Source organism: Onychomys torridus, chromosome 19 (assembly GCF_903995425.1).
Source record: "Onychomys torridus chromosome 19, mOncTor1.1, whole genome shotgun sequence".
Taxonomy (NCBI): Eukaryota; Metazoa; Chordata; class Mammalia; order Rodentia; family Cricetidae; genus Onychomys; species Onychomys torridus.
The window spans coordinates 24,270,378-24,298,158 of record NC_050461.1 but is presented as its reverse complement, the minus strand read 5'-3'; the positions used below and the strand labels follow the sequence as shown (position 1 = coordinate 24,298,158).

The 27,781-nt window shown below is 41.9% G+C and overlaps 1 protein-coding gene across 1 annotated transcript in view; it reads right to left on the bottom strand.

The window, feature by feature from the left end:
• Nucleotides 1–27,781, bottom strand: part of Rnf217 (ring finger protein 217) — a 110,757-nt gene that overhangs the window by 23,733 nt on the left and 59,243 nt on the right. Inside the window, exon 2 of the mRNA XM_036168899.1 lies at nt 10,251–10,484. Within this exon, the coding sequence (XP_036024792.1) occupies nt 10,251–10,484 (234 nt within the window). The remainder of the gene's footprint in view (nt 1–10,250; nt 10,485–27,781) is intronic.

The window sequence follows — 27,781 nt, the reverse complement described above, 5'->3', positions numbered from 1 at the left end:
TCTCTAAGAGTTTACAAATTCACTAAGGGCAAAGACTGGATTCTCTAAACTAATAAGTGCTGTGGATATCACTCTGTGTAAATAAAGATCTGATTGGCCAGTGGCCAGGCAGGAAGTATAGGCAAGACAAGAGAGAAGAGAATTTGGGGAAGTAGAAGGCTGGGGAGAGACACCACCAGCCGCCGCCATGAGAAGCAACATGTAAAGACCCCGGTAAGCCACAAGCCATGTGGCAAAGTATAGACTAACAGAAATGGGTTAATTTAAGATAGAAGAAGCAGATAACAAGAAGCCTGCCATGGCCATACAGTTTGTAAACAATGTAAGTTTCTGTGTGCTTTCTTGGTTGGGTCTGAGCGACTGTGGGACTGGCGGGTAAGAGAGATTTGTCCTGACTCTGGGCCAGGCAGAAAAACTCTTAACTAAAAATGGCGCCCAACATGGGGCTCGAACCCACGACCCTGAGATTAAGAGTCTCATGCTCTACCAACTGAACTACAAATAAGTAAAACTGTATCTCTAAACTAATAAGTGAAAAAAAAAATGAGTAAATTATTTGTAAAAGGAATCCAATTAAATCCAGTAACTGATGTAGTACGACCACATCACCAGATGATGTTTACTATTCTATCTTCATGACATTTTGTCGATCACCATGATTAAGGTGCAAAGTCTTCTGCATGAATTAAGAAATAGGGACTGGAGAGATGGCTCAAAGGTTAAGAACACTGGCTGTTCTTCCAGAGGTCCTGAGTTCAATTCCCAGCAACCACATGGTGGCTCACAACTATCTGTAATAAAATCTGGTGCCCTCTTCTGGCTTACAGGGATACATGCAAACAGAACACTGTATACATGACAAATAAATAAATCTTTTAAGAAAATAGAAAAGAAAAGAACTTTACAGCACATTTCTGACACCTGAATCACATTAGTTTGCATAGGAACCTTTGTCATACTCTCAGGTGATAAGACTCAATCAAATTCAGCTGCCCTAAGCAAATGATGTTTGCCTGCAAACTCACCATGCCAAGAAAACTTTCAAGACAAAGAAGCCAAAATAAAGAAAATGGTAGATAATTTTCCACTAAATTTCCATAGTCCTATATGCAGTTGATTCATCATGCCAAGAAAACACTCAAGACAAAGAAAGCAAAATAAAGAAAACTGTAGATAATTTTCACTAAATTTCCATATTCCTACATACAGTTGACTCATCACACCAAGAAAACACTCAAGATAAGCCAAACTAAAGAAAACTAGATAATTTTTCACTAAATTTCCATATTCCTATGTACAGTTTTACTTTTTAAAAATTGACTTGTGTGAATGTGTGATGCATGTATGTGAAGGTTCATACGGATTTCTGCATTTGTGTGCGGAGGCCAGAGGTCAATATCTGATGTTGTCTTCTATTGCTCTTTCTTTTGTTTTCGAGACAGGGTTTCTCAGTGAACTTGGAGTTCACCAAGCTATGCTGGTGGGCCAGAGGAATCCTGGAATCTGCCTTTTTCCAAGCCTCTCCAGTATTGGGGATTACAGATACCAGTCGCCATGCCCAACTTTTAGGTAGGCTTTGGAGATGTGAATCCAGGTTCTCCAGTTTATATATCTCAAGTTACTAACTGAACCAATGCCCAGCCCTGTAATTTTAAAGAAATCACTATTTACTATGATGCTCAGGGTTAGACAACATTCATGCATCATGAAGCAGTATGAGGGTCAGAGCTACTTCCGTTTTCCAGGAAGAATTTCTTTTATTGGAATATCAGGTCAAACAGATTCTCAATAAGGAAACACAGTCACCAATCCATGAGAAACAGAGATTTATATAGCACCTGAGTGACATGTACTGACCATACTGATTTTTTTTTTCATACAGAAAAGCACGAAAGTATTTTGTCTGTAAGGAACTTCCTAGCAGCAGACAGACACAAAGCTGGGCAGCAATAAGATCGTGTATAACTGCCAGGATGGGAACTTGAAGATCAAGTCATTGCCCTGGGAGAGATGTTTCGGGGAAGGCTGGAAGACAAATTCTCAGAGTGGTTGTGATCCTGCACAAGGAGCAGAACGTTGCTGTAACAACAGGAGATAAGACCCTCTGTCAGGCAGTCCACCCAGAGTACTTGATTCGGCCCTGAGAGCACACCAAGAAACAAAGCATTCTAACAACCTGAACTAAGACAACGCTTTGGCCAGCTCACCCTGAGCCTTGCCGACTTATCCAGTAGACAGAGTCTACAAATCCCTATAACCCTGGCATATGCACCAAGATATATAATTGTTCAGACACTCCTTACATGAATCATCTAAAATTCAGCCTATGGAATGTCCTAAAGAATCTAACCAATATAATAAATTATCAGAAAATGAGTTATAAGACTTTTTTTAAGAATGGAAAATCCTTTTCTTTCTTTCTCTTCATTTACTTTGTTTGTTTGTTTGTTTGTTTGTTTGTTTGTCTTGTAGAGAAGGAAATGTGAAGGTATGCAGGGGTTACAGAGGGAGTAAATGAATCTGATATACAGCTTCATACACCCCCAAGAGGTATTATTTGATCCTATTTAACATCTGGTCCTAAAGCCAGAGAGGCAGCAGTGGCCAGTCTCATGGCAGACTTGTACAATCCTATTCTCTGAAATTTCACTGGGGCCTCTTCTAGAAGTACAAGAACCCACATGCTTCATTTCATGAGGCAAGGGTCTCGTAACAGAGCCTGGATGTGGTCAAATGAACCTTGCCTGCTGGTTGCCCAGCAGAGAGGAAATCAGGCTAGAAAAGAAAAGAAAACCCCCACAAGACTGGGAACCAAAAGGGCAGATAACATGTGAAGCGTCACACAGGGCAAAAGAAGGTGTATCGAGATACTAAGCTTATCCAAATCTGTGACCTTGCTAACCTCCCATAATATCAATTTTGTTGCTAGTGTTGCATATTTCATATACAGTCACTGCACAATACACTCACCTCAAAACTTTAAAAACAATTTTTCATGCTGGAGGCATGTTTATCTAGGGTAGTATATCAGAACCTCCAGAGGAGGACTGCTTCCCAAGAGCTCTGTCCCCTTACCTGGGATCACCGTTTCTTATCAGCCCACCTGGAAGTATTTATAGACCTTCCCTCTAAGCTCAGAAAGCAAGGCCTAGAGAAGAGTGTAAGTCTGCTACGCCTTGTCTAGGGACCTACTTTTTCACTGATGTATAAAGGGGAGGAACTGGAAAATTCTGCCTTGAGCTGCCTAATCTACAGGCCAGTGCGGCCCTGTACTGGGCTTGGTCAGAGGAGGGACTAAATGAGAAAAGGCTGGTGTGCAGAGGATGAAGGAGAAGAAAGAGAGAGTCTCAACTCTTCTTGTTCCGCAACATTTTCTGACCACTGTTCACCAGCACCCGACTCAGCTCATTTACCCTTCTCCTGGCTGGTGAACACCAGAAATGATTCTTGGTTGTTGTCTTTTGTTCTAAAGACTCCGGAGACAGTGTGATGAGGAAAAAAACAACAAAACCTGTTCCAAATACCACACTGCATGTCATTTTATGCTGACTATAGGTCTGGATTGTTATTATTTAGGGAGTTTGTGGAGGTAGATGCAAGGATAAAGCATCAGGTGAATTTCAATATTTGGCTGTTAGAAGTTGAAGGCAGACAAAAAAAAAAAAACTCTAAAAATATGGCTACTTTATGAAATCAAGAGAGAAAAAAAGGCCAATTTGGCAAGGCACCCCATGAATAAACAAAGAAAGAAATGTGTTCGTACCATCTAGGCTTGCATCAGAGCTGAGCATTAGTAAACACTTCAAGGCTAACATATGCAACACACCCTTTGTTTAGCTGGCTTTTTTAAATCTGGCTGGACAGCTTCATTTTTATCTCTCTTGGGCAACAACATCTGAGAAGCTACATTTGTTTTCTGTCGGTTGCTGACATGGATGATGCATCAGTCCCAAGAGAAATCAGTGTGTGTTAGGAGCTAAACTGACCAGTGACTAGCAGCTTGCTTCTTAATTGTAACCAGTCAGCTTGAAGTGATGGGGTGGGGGGGTAGGGGTGCGCGCGGGGAGGGGGGGTAATATGTAGAGAAAGAAGAGCAGAGCATACTAATTTCACATTCATGGGGAAGGCTGAAATATTTTTTACATATAGAAAGAAATTCTCTCATTTCTACCGGAAGTAAGACCAAGTACACTTTCCACCACCTACTGACTCCCCAGCCTTCTGAAAGCCCTTCAGAAATTATTTTCACCACAAACAGAAACAGCGTATTTGTGCAGCTTTATAGAATGATTACCCGGGGGGCTTGTGATCATTCCAGAAGGTGCTAAAGCTGTAAGGCCGTTTCTCCAGGACATCTAAGTGGCTTTTCCTTCTACCTGATGGTGAGTCACCGCCACACTGTGTAAATCACCACAGTTCTGCTTAACACCTGTGAGGAGTGAAGGGCTGTTATTAGTTTTGCCTTCAGGAACCACAGAGGTGCCTTTGACATGTTGGCTGTGTTGATATGGATGACGTGCAACTCAAGCTGAGTCAGAACGAAAAGGTGGCTCACTCCTAGTCTACATTTGGAAGGAGAGGGGAGCTTGGAATCGAAGGACCTCAGTAAACTACAAGAAGCTACTTGTGATCCTCGGTGGTAAACTGTTTCCCTCTCCTTCTCCCCACAGAAGAACAACCCTCACTTTTCTCCCGAGGCAATTTCTCCTCTTCATTTTATAAGTGTGGTTACTCTGATGGCTGTTCTTGGTTGGCAACGTGACTACATCTAGAATTAATTAAAACCCAAGTGACTGGGTATAGCTGGAAGGGATTTTTCTCAATTAAATCATTTGAAGTGGGAAGACACCTTTAATCCGGGCCACATCTTCTGCTGGAAGCCTATATAAAGAATGTGGAAGAAGGAAGCTCTTTGCCTGCTGGCCTCACTCTCAATCCACTGGCTTTAGAGCTTACTTCTTTGGGATTCTGGCATCTACGAAAGACCAGCTGAAATATCCAGTCTCATGAACTGAACAAGCACTGGATTCTTGGACTTTGCATTGGGAGACAGCTATTGTTGGACTAGCTGGGCTACAACCTGTAAGACACTCTAATAAATCCATCATCTATCTATGGACATCTGTCTGTATCGACAGATAGACAGTATCCATCTCTCCCCACCTCTCTCTCTGTAGATAGATAGATAGATAGATAGATAGATAGATAGATAGATAGACAGATAGATGACACAGAAGATATCGTCTATCCACTCATCTATCAGTTCTGTTCCTCTAGAGTCTACAGAACCCTGAATAATAAAATTACAAATCTTTTCTCAACCTCCTAATACTGATGAACTGTATAAATCACTTCTTACCCATAGTTCAAGGGCATCTCTCTGACGTCCCAAAGGGTCTTTACACTTTGAACCATTACCAGCTCTAATTGAAGTCATCTTCTATGACCTACCAACCTACCCTGTTTCTCTTCTTCCAGACAGTCAATGCCATCGCTCCTCTATTCCTTCCATTCGTTTCTGGCCCTATCACTGACTCCATCTCTACTCTTTTTGACTCTATGCCCTTTCTTAACACTCAGGGCTGTTGACTTTACTCCCCTTGCCTAGCAATAATGACCACAAGAGTTTCTGGTTTGTGTTGAACATGTACAAAGTATTAGTCATGGTACAGGCCTTTACATGTGTGATTTCATTCAGTTCTTATCACACTCTTAGGGCAGAGATGCTATTACTACCTCCAGTTAGAGATGTGTAAACTACACTTGTGGTATGAGAGAAAGTGTGACAGGCTGAGAATATAAATCAAGCTGAAAGCCAGTGTTCTGACCTACTTTGGCAAACTCAACATTTCAAAGCTTAATGTTTTTACTCTTTAAAGAAACTTTTCCAATCCCTCTTTTCTTCTCCTACACTCCCAGCACTTGGCACCTATTGCAGGACATATTTATTATTATTTATTATTTACATATTGGCCCTTTATTAGTTTCCTTAGCAACATTTTATAAGCATACTTTCAAGGTCATACGGCTACCTATTAGCAATGAATGAAGTCAGCCTGAACCAGCCTCCTAGAGACCAGTTAGAAGGCAAAGCTCTAACCAAACAACTACACAAATGTACCATAAAATCCCAAATGATAATCTCTATGGAGAAAACTTTCAGGAGCAGGTAATGCATTTGTCTCTAGGTGTCATGTAAGTACATGTAAGCCACATTGGTTTTCTCATTGTGAACTTGCTTGCACCTTGATAGACATTAAGTATGACATCAAGACATTAAAAGGACTATTTAGGCTAGAAATTGTATTTTTAATCAGAAATCAAAGTCAGCCTTATAGAAAAGGAACTGCATAAATTTTTGACCTTACAGCATGAGTTACGGGGCCCAGGGGATGATGATGTAAATATTTTGAAGGAGAAAAGTAAAACTGATTTGACAAGGTTGTCTCAGTGTAAACTTCTCAGCTCAGGAAAGCACTGATTCAATTTGATACGAATTTGACAGTGTTTCGAACACAGCACACCTTATTCAAATGATGTAAACTGTTAACTGGGGATCTGAGGGGACAGATGAGCACCCAGACTTCTGATTACTGGTGGTATTTTCTATCTGTCCCGTTGCCGTCTGTTTAGCACACATTTTTTACACAGTCTTTACAAAGAAAACCATATAAATGAAAGGCTCAGCTCTGGCATTTTAGATCTTAGCTTCGTATGAGACGCATCCACTCAGCTAGAAAATAACTGTGACATTTTAACTCAATTTTTAACCTGCTATCTTATGTGCTTCTGACTTGATAGCTAAAACCATAATAAATGCTCAAAGTGATATCTTCAAAGAAGATACTGTAACCCAATGATTCAAAAACAGTACTACTGAAATAATTAAACACGATAAAGGATCTGTTGATAGGTATAAGTCTGCCTGGGGATATGAATAATGTCACAAAGAGATACTAAATTATTCAGATAAATTATTCAGAGACATTAGGGATTACAGGCAACCTTTTGTTATTTGTTAACTTATGCCATAGTTTGACGGGGTTCTTCACTATATCAAATTGGAAGTGGATTTGGTTATTGGGACAGATGATTAAAACACATCAAAATGGAAAAAAAAAAAAAAAGTCCATTTGCTCACCTCAAGTAACAAGACCTTAGTGTCAATTTACAACTCTACCCTGCAAGCAAGTATGCCATGGGGCTTGCTGGAATGACTATGTCAATGCCCTTCTTAACTCAGTATGGAGATAATTTTGAGCATGCAGATTGTGTAGTGCTAACAATGTACAGCCTGAGTATGGTGACGAAATATGCTACATGTAAATATTATTCTAAAGTAGTAAGAACCACTGCTTCAGGAAGCACTGGAATCGTGCCTCAAACTATGGACAGGATGGAACAGCGAGGTTATATGTCTCGTCTGTCATGATTTTCTCCTCTGGGAGAATAACCAGGGGACAAGAAACATAATCACACCCACAATCAGTGGTAGCGTGGCAGTTGTTGAAATCTGCACAATAGCTCTGCTCTGAGTTGTGCTAACGTTTGGATCTGGAGTATCCTAAAAGCCCATGGATGCTGGTGAAGGTTGGGTTGTTACCTATAGCACTAGGTGGATATGAAACCTTGAGGGGTGGGGTTTAGGGGGTGAAGTTAGGTCAGGGTGGGTATGTCCCTGAAGAAATACTGAGACCCAGCCCCTCCCTCCCGTTTTTACTTCCTCTGCCGCTCTACATGTTCCTGCTACTCACCACAGGCTCTGAGACAATGTGGATAGCCAGTCATGGACCGAAACCAGAAGGCGATCTTCCTCCTTGTAAACTGAGTATCTCAGGCATTTGTCACAGCGACATAAAGCTGGCTAGCACACACCTGGCTTTCCAAACTTTCTCAAACCCTGAAGATTTAAACTGCTTTATTCTGAGCAACATTTATTTTCTACTAAATTTCTGCTCTCCTCAAAGCAACTTCTCTTCTCCTGGGCCATTTGTCCCCTGCTCCTTTGCTTACCAACAAGCCAGCTGACAGTCACTGGAAGATGCCTATTATTGGGATATATTATCCAAATACCTTTGCTTCACTCAAAACCACACATAGCTAAATAGATATGCAAGGTGATAAATTATGTTTATCCTAACATGGTTTTGATGAAACAATACATAATATTTTATTCTTACAGTAACTCTACTGTAAATTATAGTACTTGTTGCCCATTTAGTAATAACATTACAGTTTAAATTACTCAAATTATTTTCACTTTGGTTCCACTATACATTCATGTTTTGATTATCACAGATTCCAAAACTGAGTAGTCTCATTTTATACATATATCTAATTCTAAAAATAATTTAGGGAAAAAATATTCTAAGTTAGGGAAAGACAAGTCTTTCTAAAACTAAACATTTCTTGATAACATTCATAAAATACAACTGGAGTAGTTCCTCAAAGTAACCTAAGAATACAAAGCATGACATAAAAAATAGTCTATTAAGATCCATCATCTCTGTAGAGCATTGTTTCAGTTACATAATTTCATAATCTCAAGATGGCAGGCTTTTCACAGAAAACTTTTTCCTGACAGTTATGCCTTAAAGAGACTAGAGTACCTAATGAAACCATAAATGAAACACTCTATAGCTTTGAGAGCTGAGCAGCCTTGAAGGCCAATTAGTCATAGAGAGACTCGGACTAACCAAGCAGGACTCTAGCTCCCCACTGCCACAGTGGAGGGGAGAAAAATGCCCACTAAACCAGACTCCTTGAGACTACAGGACGAATAATGGGGTAGCCATGGTTTCCAAGACACAGTACATGGGCAGGAGCTGTCCCTAACTGGAAAGACTGTGATGGTGAAGAAAGACCCCACTGTATCAGCCTGGTGGCCTCATTCTGAAAGTCCCCATACTCTGCTGCGGGTCCCAGGAAGGCTCCTCGGAAGGTGCTACATCCTGCAAGACCATTGTTCTGGGCAGGGCTGATGCACTCTTGTGTCCCGACAGCTCTCTAGGCTGCATCCCACAGCTCAGCCTATGGTTCCTGTCTTTGGTCTTGCCCTCTGTGGCAGCCTCTGAATGCTCTCGGATGCCTGCAGAATTAAATCCAAACTCGTGAGCAGAGTACAAGACTCAGCCTGACCTGCACTTACCTCTCTTCCCAGCTGCCTCTCCCTTCTTTCTTCAGCTGTTTCCAACACACCCAGCCTCAGCCTCTGGGCCCAAGCACTGACTCATGCTTTCTCTAAAATGCTTTCTTCTGGCAGCCAGAACAATTCCTTCTCCGTGAAGCCATTCTGACCATCCCAGCTAGTGCCTACCCAAGCTCTCCACTTACATATGCGTATTACACACGTTCCTTCTGCAACAGACTGCATCTTAAGCACCACCCCCTCCCAGATGTCTGTATGGTAAATAAAGGCTTGTTTCTAGGGTGGGATTAGTGAGAGGTGTCCCAGCCTTAGGAGGCAAAGCTTAACGGCAAGCCTTCGGATCACTGGGGCTTGGAGCCCCAACCTCCCGCCCGCCCACTCTCTTTTGCCTCCAACCACAAGATGAGTACCTTTGCTCAGCTGATTCTCCTACAGAGGCACAAAATGACCAGGCTAAAGTTCCCTACACTGGAACGTCTCAAACTGGCCAAGAGACAACACAAATCTTTTCTCTCTATAAGTTGATTGTCACAGGTATTTGTTACAGGAACAGAAAACTGGCTAACACACCTTTAAGAGACTGTTTTGAGGCAGGGACAGGGTCACATTTGTCTGTCACCTCAAGTGAGTAAATGCCCAGCACATAGCAATCAATGTTCTGGGTTTTGGCAAACAGCGAATGAACCGTGTTTTATATGGTTTTGCTCATTATAGACAAAGGCTGAGGAAATGAAAATTGAGACCATTGAAAAGTCAAGCTCATTATTTAAAAAGAAGTGGACGGGGGAGGGGGGGGCGCTAGTATTTACTCAGCACTTGGTAGCAGTGATGACTGTCATTCTTATGCTTAGCCTTCATTGGGTTACTAAAAGAATTTTCAACATGCTTAACGTCAAGAAAACTTCAGTTAAATCCTCCACTGTGATCTCTTAGCATTGTCTCCCCAGACTACAAGTCAGACTCACAGGCAACATCTGCAGACCTGGGGCTCTGGATAAGGGGACAGGAGAAGGAAGCCCAATCAATGCCCACTACCAGTCAGCCAATCAGGGCTGCGCCCATCCTGTGACCTTTAACCTACCACTCTGGAGAGCATGCTTACTTTGTATCTGCTTTCTGATCGGGAAGGAGTGGGGATATGTCCTTTTTTCTTAAAGGTTGTGAAGTGTTTGCACTGAGGACATGGCTTGGTGCTGGAGTCAATTCGGCCAAGTTCCAAGAAGTACTTATACTTGATGGAGTCTTCATGGGTCAAGTTGTAGACAACAGTAGTTTCCTCCAGAAATTCGAAACACTCTGTGATCGGGCATTTGATTTCTACTTGGCCAAGTTGTACCTGTGTGAAAGGACAGAAGGAAAAGGAAAAGCCCACTGGTTATTAAGGTTCTTTAGTGCTGAGTTTTGCACACAGCGTTAATTATCTCATGCTTTCAAGAAAAGGTTATCAGCTATCTTTCCAGATAGCGTAACGAACGCTAGTCATTTTGAAACCTACATTGAGTACCAAAAACTAATCATGGTCCGTCGGATGCTCTGACAACCGTGTTTGTCACAGGGCTCATTAAAGAAGCAAATGGCCATTCTACTTTTTTGGAAACTACAGGGGGAGGGAACAGGCAGGCAGCGCGCCAGCTAAAAGTCGTGCGCATGACTCAGCATCCGGGGACCTGCCAACGAAAGGCATTTCAGAGATTTCTGCCTCACTGCATTGTTTCAGCACTACGCTTTGGGCACATCTTTAAAAAGAGAAATTTGATGAAGCGTTTATGTTTAAGAGCTATTAGTTTATAAAAATAATGACCCCAAATTAATGTTTTCTTTGGCCCTTCCCTGACAAGCACATAAATAGCGTAGCGCTGATGTTATCACAATCTTAGAAGTCAGGAGAAAAGAAAAACCAGAAAAGTCTGGGTTGCTCAGATGGCTCAGCAGGTGCAGGTGCTTGCCACTGAACCGAAAGATGCGAATTCAATCCCCAAGACCCAGACAACAGAAGAGGACCACCACGTCCAAAGGTTGTCCTCTGACTCCACATGCACTCTTTGGCACAAGTAAGTCCCCTGACCCACACATACACCAAATAAATAAAGATAAAACAGCCCCCCCCCCAAAAAAATACATTGGTGGTATTATGACATTGTAAGTACAATGCCAAAATCTGGTTGTCGCTATGAGCACAATTATCAACAAATGAACATTACGGAGATATTTAAAAAATAAACCAGCTTGTGTCACAATTTATACAACTTTAATGTAAAATTACAGGGTAATTTATCCTTTACCAGTATATTAGTATACTGGTAAGGGCATTTGTTTAAAGCCAGCCAGACCTCTTCTACGTTATTATCAGGTTGGCTCATGGCTTTTCCTGGCATTACCATGTCTTCCCCAGTTTCCTTCCACCATCAACTTCTCTCTCACCGACTATCTCTCAAGTGTATGTGATGAACAGCAAAGGCGAGGGCCAGTGTGTGTTTGAGATGTTTGTTTTTAGTTGTTCTTTTCGGCCATGTTTTTTTCTCTTCTCCGGACCATGTGGCTCTCTCTCATCTCTGCCTTTGTCTTCCTGCGTTCTTCCCTCTTGTGGGTGGGTGTGCTCGAGTTCTCAGAATGTCAGAGTAGCGTGTCAAAGTCAGGGAGCTGTAATTGTCGTGTGAGTTTCCGGTGCCACCCTTTGGCACGTGGTGGGGTTGGGGGCAAAGGAGATTATAGTGCGGTGGCTGGAGTCGCCCGTCACTACTTTGGAAAACATCCCAGTTCCCCTTTATTCCAAGTTTACTTTCTTCGTCTCTTAAAAACAAGTTGTGTGAGAAGCTCTTGTTTTAATCATTTTCTGTCACGTTTATTGTAAGTGGCATCTAGTTCCCACTCCATATGCGAACGGTCACATCCTTCTCTCCCAATCTAGCTCTACGGTCTTCTGGATAAATTCATGTTGTAAGGTCTCTGGAGTAAACTAGGCTTTCAGACGGTTCAATCTATAGCCCAGGTTGGCCTCCAACTCAGTCTCCCCTGCTTAGCCACCCGAATGCTGGGTGTGCCTCTACACCCCGCTTTCCAACTATGTTTTCTAATCAATTATTTTAAGTTACACCTTGGGAAAGAAGTTCTTGTGAGCTTTTCATAGAGACAAAAATACCCACGGAACAGTAAGAGTTTGTGTTTATGAAGTTTGTAACAAATATTTTAAAATGATAAGATGTTCCTTCTTTCAATATTCTGTATGTATCAGTGAAGCCCCACTCAGAACAGGGCACCAAGTTAAGTGCTGAAGCTTGGCAGGTGCCTATCAGGAATGAGGCAGGCACAGTCGGGACCCAGAGTGATGACCGTGTCAGGCTGACATGGTGGTGCTTGGTGTCACCAAAAGCTGGGGGAAGCCTGGTCACTTCAGACCTGGGAGGGTCAGCCTAAGCGTCTTAGACTGAGTGAAGCTGGGTAAGATGGGACTTAGCCAATGAAGATAAGGCTGCTCCAAACAGCTGAAAGAACAGATGAAAGGCTTGGAGGGAAATGCAGAGCTCTCAAGGGCAGGGGTGCTGTGTTCTGTTCACCCCTACCATGTTAACTTACATAGTAAACATTCAAGTGAACTTAAGATTACACCCTTAAAGGGGGGTTAAAAAATAAGACTGAACCCCAAAGTATGAGTACAGAAAAGGCTGTAAACATGAACTTGGATCAGAGCACAAGGGCAGGTAAGGACATTACGATCTCTGAGGCCCCTGGACTTTTTTCCCTATAAAAACAGACAAGTACTCAGTTCTTAGCACATGAAGGCACCGTTTCTCTTGATTACTGGGGGAGAAACCCAGTTTTGTCTTTAGAGCCCAGACTACCTGTTCCAAGCCTGATGTTTGAATTAACTTTCCTCTACTTTTGTAGTTCTTATTTTAACCATATAAGTGGTAGTGATGGAGGCAGCAGTTTTATAGCCATCTGGGAACAGTTGGGTCTTATGGAATGCCATGCAGTTTGGAGAGTAGAACCATTCCAGACATCCCAAGGACGAGGTCATCTTGTTACTCTTGGAGCAGAGGGTGTGTATTACCTGACCACACTGGGATGCCATCCAGTATCCAGCCAGGCACCTGCTCTTCTATTTCAGTGGTTCTTGGCTCTCTCTGCAAACCTATTCCGTTTCCATGGACACCTCATTTCATGTAGTTTTCATACTCTCTATTCTTTCTCAAAGGTCTGAAATCCTTACCCCACAACACTGAGCCAGTGACCTCACACAGCATTTAACTGATCACAGGGAAACATGCTGTACATTCTACCCAATCGTCCGCTGGCAATTCCATCGGTCTATCTCCATCTGGCCCTCTCTCTTCTGGCTTTCTTGGATGTAAGACATAATTAACTTCTAGAACAACTGCACAAAAGACCCTGGAAAAAGTCTTTTGAGGGTGTAAGTTTCCTGGCCTACTCTAGACCCACAAGTTCAGAATTTGAATTTTTTTCAGGAAGCCAATAATTGGCAGTTGGAACAATGACTCAAACCTTTCAATTACTCATACTTCCTCCAGAGAACAACACCCTCTTTTCACGCACAGTGTGACTAATGACCTATCTGACTCTCGGCAGTTACATGCATATCGTTTTCAGGGTGGTTTTCTCAAAAGATGATCAGACAAGCATCTTGAGTATGCACTGTGTACGCACTTATTTATCCAGCAATATGTAGTCTATGCATTCAAGGATACATTTAGAAAAGCCAGTTAACACTAAAAAAGGAAGAATGTTCTTACAAACAAGAGTTGTTAAGCATTAAGTCTTTCTACAATTAGTCACTTGGAGGATTACAGCAAACTGTGGGCTTCATAGCAGAGGTACCATGAAGGACACCTAGGGAGATCGAAGGGGGTGGCTATGCTAAGCTTGCTGGAAAATTGGAAGGAAAAAAAAATGCAGATTACAATCTTTGCTGGGATGGAGGAGTGGCACTTTCCACTAAGCCTGAAGAGCTGGAATACACAGAAACTTTCCCTAGGCAAAGGAACCAAGGACTATGACTCCCAGAGAGGAGGAACCCGGTGGGCCTATGTTCAGAACACAGGCCAGGGGATACAGTTTACTAAGCCAAGGACAGAAATATGTGGGATGAAGCTGGAGTGTCAGGTGGGATATGGTCATATAGGCCTTGCTGATCCTATTAAGAATTCTGGATTAAATTATAAATTCAATATAAATCATTTCCAGGCTTTAAAAGAAGGAATAACTTGTCAAACTGAAAACAAACAAATAAACAAACAAACAAAAAAACTCCAACCATTCAAGGTCTTCTTGGAGAATGTACCATACAGGAGCCAAAGTGCAGGCTAAGAAAAGAGCAGCCCTCGGTTGAAACCTGGCTTCACCAGATGCCCAGGGAGCAGCAGCTGGTGACTGAACTTGGGTCACTGAGGGGCAGCCAGGACGAATTTTGGAAGTGAGACCAATGGGGACTTTTTTCAGTTGACAAAAATCATCTGTGTTTATGCCACACAACACGATGCTTTAAAATATAAATAAACTGTGGATTGGCTACATCTGGCTCCAATATTTATTATTTTGGAGTGGGAACATTAAAATCCTACTTTCTTAGCAACCTTCATGCTTATCATTCTTAACCGTCATCACCATCCTGGATAATGGTTCCCTTGAATTTATTCCTTCTAACTGATATTTTGTTTCCTCTGGCCAGCATTTGCCCAACAGCCCATATATCTTTCCCACCGCTGTTGCCAGCCAGCTCTGGATAATTACAGCTATTTCAGCTTCTCTGAGTTCATCCTTTTCAGGTTCTAAATTTTCAGACTAAGATCATCTAGCGTTTTGCTTTCTCTGTCTGCCTACTTCACTCAACATGTCACTCAACATTTGTAATGCCGTCACAGGTGACAGGATTTTTAAAGGAATGAATAGTACTCCAATGTGTGGGTATGTAGATTTATAAAATAAATAAAGCAGTGGTTCTCAACCTGTAGGTCGTGACCCCTTTGGCAAACCTGTATCTCTAAAAAAAAAAAAAAAATCTATATTATGATTCATAACAGTAGCAGAATTGCAGTTCTCAAGTAGCAACGAAAATCATTTCGTGGTTAAGGTCACCACAACAGGAGGAACTGTGGTGATATTTTATTTGTGCTTTAATAAATGAAGCTTGCCTGGATATTAGGGGAAAAGGCCAGCCATTTTAAGTAAACAAGAAGTCAGGCAGCACATGCCCTTAATCCCTTAGCAGGCAGGATCTCTGTGTGTTCAAGGCCACACTAGGGAACAGTGGTGACACACGCCTTGAATCCCAGTACCAACCATAGTGTCCTGGAGGTCTATACAGGAAGACAGATAGTGACAGAGCTGTGTAGGAAGAGGAAGTGAGGTAGCTGGGCTAAGAGCCAATGAGAGGGCAGAAAAGCAAGGCATATAAGCCTAGGTAGGCAGGAAGTCACTCTCCTTGGAAGTTGCGGAGTTGGTGAGGTTAGCTGGTGACTTTCCGTATTTCCCTGATCTCTCTAAGGCTTTAACCCAAATATTCGACTCCATGTTTTTCACTTAATAAGATCATTTAGAAATCATCTACAGAACTGTATTAAAGCGTCACAGCATTAGGAAAGTTGAGAGCCACTGATATAAAGCTTATTGTCTTCATCTACTAATAAATACTTAGGTTGATTCTACATCTTAGCTCTTGTGAACAATGATGCAATAAACATGCAGTGGAGATATCTCTTTTACACATTATTTTATGTATATATATTTAATTACTTGGTAGGGCAAATATATGGATATATATTTTGTGGTGATTAATTTGAGGGCAGCCATTCTTTCATTGTGAATCATGGCTTCAGTAACGTATCTGTTCTACTTTAAAATTCATTTTTGGGGGGTCAGCACGTACAGCCCACGTGGAGGTCAGTGGGCAATGTGAAGTACTCACTTCTCCTCCTTCTGCCATGAGGCTCCTGGATTCCACTCAGATGTTTGGGCTTACCAGCAAGCACCCTTACCCACTGAGCCATCCCACCAGCCTGGCTGTGGAAATTGACATTCCCATCACGACTGCCCAAGTGCTCTCTTTTCTCCAGCATCTATCCTGTTTACATTTTGCAGTAACATTTATATAGTAATAGGAACAAAAATAACAGGCATATAATGTCGATGAATCAGTGAAACCATCCTTCATGGCCTTGACAACATCGATTAGTGCTGACAGTCTTTGCAACTTGGGTTTGATGGTACCACCTCATTTAAAATCTGCTCAATGTTTTGTAAAACCTTCCTTAGGAATACTTACAAACATATGGTAAAAATGGTAGCTAGGCACTATGAATCCTCAAGAATTCTTTCTTTCATTGAGACAATTGTCAACTCTTAACAAATCCTGTTTGGGGGAGACTTGACTCATTCAGTTTTTGCATCTTATTTTGAAGCAAATACCCAACATCATGTCATTTCTTTCATAAACATTTTCAGATGGTTCCAAGAACTGAGAAGTCCCTCTGCAACTATAAACACGATGCCAAACATTTTCCCACATGTCTGTTAATATCAAATCAATGTTTTCAAAGTGTCAGCTAACTTCTGTTTACAGTACATTAGTGTTCTGAATATACATAAACTTACTTTGCATTTTTGTTGTGTTCAATGCTGATGCCATGGCTTACATCACTGAAAAATATGTTCTCTGTTTCCTCTGAACAAGTTCATTCTTGTAAGAAAAAAAAATTACTTAACTGTAAAACCATCTCAAAGGTGTCAGCAGGAGGCATAATTATCCACTTAACACCTGAGCTAGATGGCTAATTTGCCACATGAGAGAACTCAAAAGTAATTTAGTGGCTAAGGTGAGAGGGACCTCTGAAGCGGTGGATTAATTAATTAAATTCTCCAAAGGAAAGGACAGAAAAAAAGTACAGTCTAGGGCCTCCAACTCCATTTGACAAATGTTTAGCCCGATTTGGACCCCAGTTTTAAGTGCTAGACATGAGATTTTGCAGAGTATTTATAGGCTTTTGCTCACTTGATACTGGCAGACTTCATACTGCCTGTCTTGCCTATAGAGAAGAGCAGCAGGATGCCTTCAACAACTACTACATGCAGTGAGTGCTGAGCACCACTGGGCAAATGGTTCCTGGCTCACTGCTATGCCACATGTGCAACCATAGGAAGGTATCTGTTCTACTGGGGCTCATGCTTGTGGGGAGCATATGTGTGCATGTGTGTGGATGAGCATGCGTGTGTGTGCCCTTGGGTGAGGAGGCCAAAGATTAAAGACAGGTGTTTTCACTTATTGCTTTCTTTACTTATTGAGGCAAGGTCTCTTCCTGAACTCAAGGCCAGCTAGTGTGGCTACCCAACACTGCACTGCGATCCCGTCTCTCCCTCCCGAGGGCCTGGGATACAGGCTGGGTTTCCATGTGAGTGCTAGGGATTCAAACTCCTTTCCTCATTGCATAACAGGTATTTTATCTACTGAGCCATCTACACATGTTTTTTTGGTTTGGTTTGGCTTTTGTGTACTCAGCAGCTTTCCAGAGCATCCTACGAGGGACGACTGGGAGTTTTTTTCTTTTTAGGAGGGAAATTGTCAAGCCAGAATTCTCTCAGGTACAAGCAGGGTCGGTGCAAAGAAAATTGTATTTAAGGACCTGAAACGAACACACACACACACACACACACACACACACACACACACACACTAATAAAATGCAACCAAATGAAAAAAGGCATATCACCAAATGGAAAAACTTCAGCCCTAGGAGCCTTGAAGGGAAATTCACTAAGCATCCAAGGATAAAGTAACATTAATACAACACAGTAATTTTTGGAGAAAAGGGGAAAGAAAGGAGGAGAGAAAGAAATCCATTGCAGTGGTCGGTTTATGAAGTTAGCATAATCCTGACAACAAAACCTGTACACGAAGTTGCAAGAAAAAACAATATTGAGCAATCTCTTCTACCAATATTGATGCAAAAACCCCTGACCAAGTGTTAGCAAAGTAAACAGACCCATGCATGAGAGATATGATGAAGTTGGCTATATTTCAAAACTGCAAGCAAGATTGTCAGCTGAAGCAGTTCACACGTGCATAGTACAAAGGAGCCTTCTTGGCTACTCCAGAATGCTAGGATTAAAGGTGTGTGCCACCATTTTCTGGTCTCTGTATCTAGTGGCTGTTCTGTTCTCTGACCCTAGATAAGTTTATTAGAGTACACAATATATTGGGGAACACAATATCACCACCAACCCCTTTCGAAACGGATTTAAGGCCCATTACACTAAGATGAAATCATGCCTAGTACCACTAACTGCACCAAAAACCTGAATGTGATTGTGTTGCTGGCCCTTGGGAAGAACCTAATATTATACTGGCAAATGAACACATCATCAAAGTGCCCCCTGACAAGTCTTTTCTTTATGCTTATAGATAATGCATTTCTCAGCACTCATTAGAGGGTCCTCTTTGCAGTAGATGGAGGTTAATACAGGCACCTACAACTGGTCAACATGCAGAGCTTCAAAGACTGTGGAATGCTCAGCTCTAATTGGGACATCTGAACCAAACCCCTCCCCTCAAGGCTCACCTCAGAGGAGGGCTTAGTGAGAATGGAAGAGCCAGTGGTAGGAACTGTTGGCAGTGAGTCGGGAGTTGCAGGCCATGGCGGAGCCACTGCACATAGAAACTCATAGCAAAAGGCTCGCAGAAGACGAAGCCAGCCAAAACCCCAGCATGGACAGGAAAGCTCATTGAGTTACAGCCCTAGCTAAGGAACTCTTGGCAACTGATGACTTCCGGTGTGGTGTGCAGAGTCAGCTTTCTTCAGGTCAGGGATGAGACCTCTGAGAGGTTAGTCACTGAGACAGTCCTACACGCTTGCACATATAGGAACTCAGTAGTTTATTAAAACAAGCATATAAAATTAGGGTGGAAAAATGGTGGAGGGGATAGGGATGGAATTGGAGAGGAAGGTATGGGGTGGATTTCATCAAAACACACATGCATACATGACATTCTTAAACAACAACAAAAGGCAGGCTGTCATTACAGCTTCTGGTAATGGTAAGTCTATGGACAGGGACTGGCTTCATCTATGCTCCATTGGCTTTACAAAACATAACCACCAGTGGGCAAGTCCTCCTCAACTCAGCACCAACACACTGGCCATACCCAGAAGATGGTAACAGAAATCATGACCCAAGGGTACATCTTGAAAGAAGTGGTTAATACACTGAGTCTGGCCAGCATTGGGGGAAACATGGGACAGCTTGCCAGCCCAGATACTCCTTTCAGGGTGCTTTCCTTAGGAAAGGAAAACTGCTGAAGAAGGTCAGGATTGAGCTGGGAAAGCTCCTGAAGCTTCAGGGTGAAGGCAAGAGGTCTGGTGGCTGCTACTGTTGGGACAGATGCCAATAAACACGAAGTGCCAGTCTAAAGTCTGTTTAAAATTCAAAATTTAATAGTGACACATTTAAAAATCCTTCTTTTAAAAATAAAATTGAAAACACAAGAAAGGAGAAAAAAATCATTCGATCCTTATACACAGGAAAACATATTTGATATATTCAACACCCACTCAAGAGAAAAATCTTAGCAAACAAAGGTTACATGGAAATTTCCCTAATGTAATGAAGAATAGCTACAAGAAAGCCCACAGGAAACATCACAATTGTGAAATTTTCTTCTTGAAGTTGGACATGGGGCAAACTATACCCAATGCCACTGTTATTCAACACTGGCTAGAGCTTATGACCAAAGCAAGATGAAAGAAAGAGGAAATGAGAGTGAAAGCATTGGAAATAAAGAACCCAGATCCCTCATGTCTTGCAGTTTCACGATTATATATGTAGAAAAGTCAAGTTCTAACAGAGAACAACCTAGAATTAAATGTGAATCCAGCAATCACAGGCTCCTGCACCGCTCAGTCCTGGAAACCTGACCTGACTGGACTTGATGAAGGGAATAAAGAAAGGGCAGACAGAAAGACACATGTAGAGAAAAGGCTGCAAGATGGAGATGCACCACCAATAGCAGAAACAGCAATCAGAAATCCAGCATGTTCTGTTTATGCATCTGATCCAGAGGCAGGTTTCGTGTATACAGCTGCACAAGGTCTCTCTGGGCTGCCGTCTTGGGCTGCAATCATCTGGAAGGAGGAAGCTGTGGTTGAAAGTTTCTGCATAGGTTGTCATCATTCACACTTGGACCAGAGGAAGGCTTTGCAGTTCCCATGGGTCTGAGGCACTGGGGTTGTTGACATAGTTGTGCTCAAGTCAACAAAACACATTCACTGAGGACTTCATCCACTCCGTACACGTTCATTCAGGGCTTCCTCTGCTCCACATAAACAAGTACAGCTAAGTAGGTCAGTAATACAAATCTCATGTACTTCTATAGACTGGTTGTGAGAATTAAATTAAAAATGTTTGTGAGCCAATGACATTTCAGATGATATAAATATTTCCAACAGAAATAATGTAACACAATACCTCCTTGCAGAAACATCTAGAGTATTTTGGAGTTAGAAAAGCAGCAAATGAATGGAAGGACACACTGCATTCTTGAGCTGGAAGATTCAACACTGTCAGATGGAAAGCCAACTAACTCATAAGGAGCTACAAATTCAAGTTCAGTGAAATTTCTAGCAGTTTTCCTTTTTTATTTTGAAGGAAAAGTTGGCTCAAAACTACAAGATAATCTGAAAACATATATGCATAATCACGACCCTTTCTCCTGTCTGTGCTCCCCACAGCTCACATACTGACATTTAATTACCAGCATAACTATGAGAAGATAGGGCCTTTGGAGGTGATTAAGTCATAAAGGTGGGGCCCCTGCAAGTGGGATTAGTAACCTTCTGAAACAGGCCCCAGAGATCTGCTTCTCTCCTTCCATGTTGAAAGGACACACTGGAAAAAAGCAGTCTACAAGACACAGGCGGTCTCAGGGCTCATTTCAGAACTTCCGGCTCATGCTCCCTTTGGCCTTCAGTGGCCAGGGGTGCATGTGACAGTACCATGTGGCAGAAAAGGCGGGCTTACTTCACGGCATCTGGAAAGCAAAGAACAAAGAAAGGAAAGGAACATCCTAATATTCCCTTTGGTCAAGAGTGACCCACCTTTCTTGCATTAGGCCCCACCTCCTAAGGGAACCCCCACTTTCCTATAGCACCACCACAGGATGTGAACCAGCCTCCCACACATAAAGCCATGAGGGGCTTTCAATGTCTGAATGAGAACAGCTCCCCAGCGTGTGGTATTTGATTAGAAAGGCATGAATGGTCTAAGTGAACACTCGATCTAGAAAAACACAGCAGTAAAACTTGTTCTACAAGATTTAAAACCAATCTGAGTGCTACAGGAATTACAATAGTGTGACGTGGGCACAAGGACAGTTTCGGCAACAGTGGACCACAGAGGAGTACAGAACAAAAAAACACCCTACAGGGAAGCTAGACGGACTGACACCACCCAGCAGGGTGGCTGCCAGCTTTTTCAGAAACTCTCCGGGTCCCTTAAATAGCCACCAAAATTAGTCTTTAACACACACTTTACATGAGGTTCGTTCGTTATAGGTACATTCGTGAGAGGTTAAAAAAGGAAGCTTCCAAAGATGGCAGAGAACACGTTTGGAACTGAAAGGTTTCTTACACGCGACAGAAAGACAATCACCATAAAAATGGGTCAATTTAAACCTGTACTCACCAATAAATAGGAGAGTGGGAACAACATTATGAGATGGTATCCACAAAATAGAAATGACAAAGTGTGACATCTCCTGAAAATATAAAGTATATAAAAATACAGACAACCAACCTAGTTTAAAAAATAAATGGTCAAAGGATGTAGAAGGATTTCAGAAAAGATGACGCCCACGTGACCAGTAGGGATATCAAAGTGTGCTCGGCTTCCTGAGTTCTCAGAGAAGAGCCACAGGGCAGGTGCTTCGGAATCAACAAACTGATCTCTCACAGCACCTGAAGATTCGATATACGGCCTGTGGGGGGGTGGAAAGGATGGTTTAATTGTAAAGAACTCACTGGGGAAGCATGAGCCTTATGTTTGAACTCCCAGGACCCATGTACAGCTTAGCCAGGTGCAGTAGCACATGTTAGGAACACCAGTGCTCCTATGCCGAGACAGGAGGCAGAGGGGACAGCCCCCAGAAGCTCAGGGAGGGGCCTGGCAGCCTGGAACACTCAGCAACAAAATGAGAGATTTGATCTCAAATAAGACCGAAGCTGAGGACCAACACCCGAGATTGTCCTCGGATACACTATGAGAAGCGCATACTGACACAGCACTCACACACATACAGCACAAATATTAAATAATTAAAGTAACTATAGAATTAATGGACTATTTTACAGAAATACTAACCATCTCCCTGTATTACTTCACTCTCGGAATTTTTATAATCATCTGCTTAAGTAAATTTTAAGCATTTAGGCCCATGTGTTGCAAGGTTGTAAATTCTCATGGTTCTTAAACTAAGAAGTACAAAGCAAACAGAGAAAAACAAACCTGCATCTTGGCACCACCCTGCTTCCATTCCCCCTCTCACAGGGCTGAGATTGCCTTGCAGAGACATTAAAACATGAGTGAGAAATGCAAGGATCGACTCCATCCTCCCCAAACTCCAATGTTAGTGAATAACGCTTGCCTTACTTTCTTTACCAAGGAATGCATCCTGGAGCTGCTTTTTTATTAACATGAGTAGGTGTTCCTGTTTTTTCATAACTCCCAGTACAGTACACCACTTACTGTAACCAGTCATACTGCCATATTGATATTTATATTATTCCTAGTACTTCGCTGTGTCAAATAATGCTGGAATGTGTAATATTTTACATAAGCTATCCGGCTGTACACAATTACTAAGGAGATGAATGCCCTAGATAAGACTTATTGGGTCTAAAGGGAATGTTTGCATTTAATGGGTAGGACTGACTTGTTCTCCACTGGAAAGTGGAACAGTGTGGGTGTGGTAGTTCACACCTGTAACTCCAGTACTCTGGAGGCAGAAAAAGGAGGACCATTAAGTCAGGGGCCAGCTGGAGCCACACAGTAAGACTGTATCTCCGAACAAACAAGAAGGCAACCTAAGAGAGAATCCTTTATGACTAACTGCAAAATAAAGCTTTGCCTAATAGGTATGCAGAATGTTTAGATTCAGAAATTTATAGGGCAATAAATGCTTTTTCTTTAATTATTTCGAAGACTCATAGCTACAATGTAATTTCCCTCTTTGAGAAGCACACTGAGATGTGATATCAGATACCAAGTGAGTTTTAGTAATCGATAACTTCTCCCGATTCTCTGAGAAGATAGCTCCCTATTTCTCATCAACATCTAGGGAGTATTACCAAAAAAGGCTTTTAAAGTCCATATTACTGAACAAGTATTTGAGTTTAAGGAAAACTGAGGTGTCACATACATGTTAATGTCCAATTTCTATAATTATGTATTTAACTGAATTTAAACACTTAGTTCATTGGTTTTAAGGTGGCTGTCCATCCTATTTGAAATCATTGGTATCCTTTGCATCTCCCTAGTCCCTCCTTCTCCCAGACCCTCTTACCCTGACTCTAGGCTTCGCTGTCATCAGTCTGGTGCTTTTAGATTTGATGTTTAAGTGGCATCGTGTGGTAACTGGGTTTTGTGCATACCTTATCCTGATCAAAACGATGTCCTCTAGGTTAGCAAATGACAGAGCATCCTTCTGTTTTTAAGGCCATTTCGTCGCTTACACGAACATTTTTTAACCACTCATCCACTGATGGACATCTGGGCTGTTTCCACATCACAGCTACAGCCAGAACTACAATGGGGATGGTAATACCATTATTACACTTCCTTTGGGAAATACACACTAGCGGGGTCATTGGGTTACTTGGTAGTTCTACTATAATCAATTCCTACAACAGCTGTGCTAACACTGCCACCAACAGTGTACAGGGTTATTTCTAGGATACAATTCTGATCACCACATTTCATCAACTAAAGTATCCAATACCTTTACATTCAAATGAAATGAAAATTTCTCATTATGTAAACCCATGGGAAACAAAGCCCTAACTCATGGTTTGGCCACTTTTGGGGGCTCCCTATTTCCTCCATCACAGACCATGTCTCAATCATATTTGTTTTCCTCTGGGCTCTTACATATGCTAGGGCACATTTTACATCATTTAGGACATACTTTATAAACATTTTCTCATATACATTCTTTAAATCTTAGTATAGATGTCAAATCCTACTGAAAGACTTTTCTATTTTCTCAAAACTGCATCTGATGATCTTAAACAATATATGCACCTTTGGCACATGCTGTTTGTGAAAGTGATTTTATTTACCCTATGTTAGAATAATTGCTTGTTTTTCCTATTATCTTAAAAACTCCTTAAGGAGAGGAACTGTGTCTTGCTTATTCCTCTACCCTCTACACCCTGCTGACTACCTGGCACAGAGGAGGTACCTAATAAAGATGTGCTGAAATTCAAAAAGAGGTTAATACAGTTTGCATGAGGCCTTTTATGCAATGATCGGGTATCACTGGTGATAAGGTGTAGGTGAGAAAATGACCCTGTTATGGAATTAGCAATGTATGGTTCTGGACTATTTTAACAAGAGAGAGGGGGCATGCAAAATGGCCTCACTCCATGGTTATGAGGATAAAAATGACCAGGCCTAAGTACCAGGGCATACTCATTCCAGCTGGAAGGCCAGGCTCGTAAGAGATCACCTATATCTCTGGCTTCCTAATGTCTCAGGCACTACTGCTAACAACTGAAAAGGCAACATTATGGTTTGAATATTAAGTGTCCCCCAAGAGTCTCAGATATCAAAGGATTAATCTCCAATACAAGTGCTCTTGAGCACAGTGCCTTATTAATCCACTGATTCAATCAAAATTTCAGTTGAAAATTGGGAGGTAATGAAATTCAGGAAGGCAAGGTATGCTTGAAGGATGTGTTCTGGAAGGCAGACCTTGTACTTGGCCCCATTCTCCCAGCTGCCTGGAAACCATACAGTCAACAGCTTTCCATCACCATGTTCACACATCCCATAGCCCAGAAACAACTGATCCAGCCACTCTGAGTGTTTAATTCCTAGCTATATGACCACACATGCGCTGTCCAGCAGCCAGGCAAAATGCTTAGTCACTCCAGGGCCTTAGATCCTACATAATCCGTGTGCTGTGTGGTCAAGTAATCTGCACACAGCGTGATCACGTAATCTACGTGTATGCCTAGCATAGCTACATAAGCCCATATGAGCATGCTCGAGGTGACCCATAAAAGCAGGCTGCACCCCGCTCCCCAACTCTCCCCGTACTATTCATTTCTGGTAGGCCTATTCAAGTTCCCCCCTTTCCATCCCCTAATAAAAATCATATTAGTGGGTTCCGTGGTACCTCATGTTCTCTCTCACCCAGTAAATAGTGCCGCAAATAAATAACACTGAGACCATGAGCCCAAGATGAATCCCACCAAAGTTTTCTCTTACGTGTTTGTCTTAGTGACCCAAAGCTAAGTAACCCAAACATTTGTTGCTGACATTTATTAATACTTTAGTTACCAAACTTTCACTGGCTGACTAAGATGCCAATGGATTTCTGCTAAACATAATAGAACTAGACAGATTTTATCCAATTGTTGAATAATCTCATTATTTCATAAGAGAGAGAGATCAGAATTATCTAATTTTTCCACCTTAAACCAAGAGGCTATAATTTGGGTCTCACTGGGTGGAAGTATCAGGGAAATGGACCGTATTGCTGGGTCAAAGTGTGTGATTACTGTAAGACTCTTAAGACATGCTGTCAAACTGACTTGCAAAAGCTGTCTTTATTTACTCTGCAACGCTAACCACTCTACTTCTCTTTCTCTGATGAAGACATATTCGGGGTTTGGCAAGCACCAGGAAATATTTGTGCCAGCTTTGGCCAGTGAATGGTCTTATTTACTGAAGGATGTAATATCTGATTTTCCTAGTTGTTTTGTTCATATAGGAAAAATGAGATGACCTGTATTTGCATAACTGATCAAGGATTTTATAAAAGAGATATGAAAAGTAGAAAAATTAGGCTTTTGGTTTATCATCTAAACACTATCATTTTAAACAAGTTCTTTTATTTCATTTAGAATGAAATATATATATATACACACACACATCCTATAAATATACTTATATCCTATTTAGACTACATGTAACTTGGTTTAGTATCTTACCTTTTCACACCCATGCAATGTGAGCTCTTTTAATGTTATTACTGTCTTTGATTACTTTCCGGTATTCCGGAAGCAGAGAACATTTCTGAACATAACCCTGAGGGAGAAGCCACAGTCAACCTCCATGTGGACACTGCCTCCAGCTTGATGTACTTCACTAATGTGGGATGAATACCTCAGTGCAAAACAGTGCTCTGTATTTGAGGTTATTTTCTTAGGCTAGACTCCCAGAACTGGAATTACTAGGTCAAAGGGAATGATTATTCTAATATTCTTAAAACATATTGCCAGGGTTGTATTAATACTATATAATATGCATTTTACTACCCTTTTCTCTATGGAACATGATTACCTAAAGAAAAAAAAAAAAAGGGCGCACACACACACACACACACACACACACACACACACACCTCATAATCTTTTCAATTTGACAAGCAAAATCGCAATGCCATTATGTTAATGTATTTATACACTGCTAACTGTAAGCCTTAGTATATGTCAGTACATTTCCCTCCTTTCTGTGAGGCTTCTAGCCATGTACTGGCCCATCACAGCCTAATCCTGTTCCCACACTATGCAGTATTCATGGAGATTATCTAATATTCTATGTGAGGCATGAATAGTTTCCAGCAAGCCCAGCCAAAGGGGAGCCTTTATCCAGAATCCAGCCCTGAGCAGATGTTTACTTGGCAGCCTCGCTGCAGTAATTAGCATCAGAAAGCAGGGCAATTTAAAAAAATATACAACCAGATCTCAGGTCCATGAATCATGGTTCTGTAAAGGGCTCAAACCATCTGGACGCCTGGGCCCGGTCCTCCATTTTGAGAAAGAGAGGCTGACAGTACAGAAAGGCAGGGACCTCAGTCACTAGGCAGTCACAGCTTAATGTGCATCTGCCTCTTGAACCACTTCGACTCTCTACCTAATAGATGGTGAGTGAACAGTCTCAAGCCCTCTTTCCATGGATTACCTCTCAGATGTATCCTGAGTAGCACCGGGACCTGTACCACAGACAACCAGACTTAATATTTATTTATTGCCATAAATTGAAACAAAATAATCAAAATCTTGTCAGACATATGTCCCCAAGCCAGAGACAGAGGATAACTCTGTCTTGTAGGGCACAGACCACTTCACTCCAGCCCCCTGCACCAGAGAAGCCACACAAAGGAGGGGGAGCAGGTGGGGAACTCAGGACCTTGGAAGCTGCTTGCCCAGATCAGCTGTCCGGCCCTCCACAAAGCAGGCCACCCAGAAGGCAAGCTGCTACTTTAATCTCAGATGCAAAACTGGCAGTATATGATTTTTCTGGACATAATTCAGCACATTTTTTCCATTTTCTCACAAAACAGATGATTACAGGTGATTTTTTTTTTTTTTTTAAAGGGAAAGTGCTTTTCAAAGGATGTATATG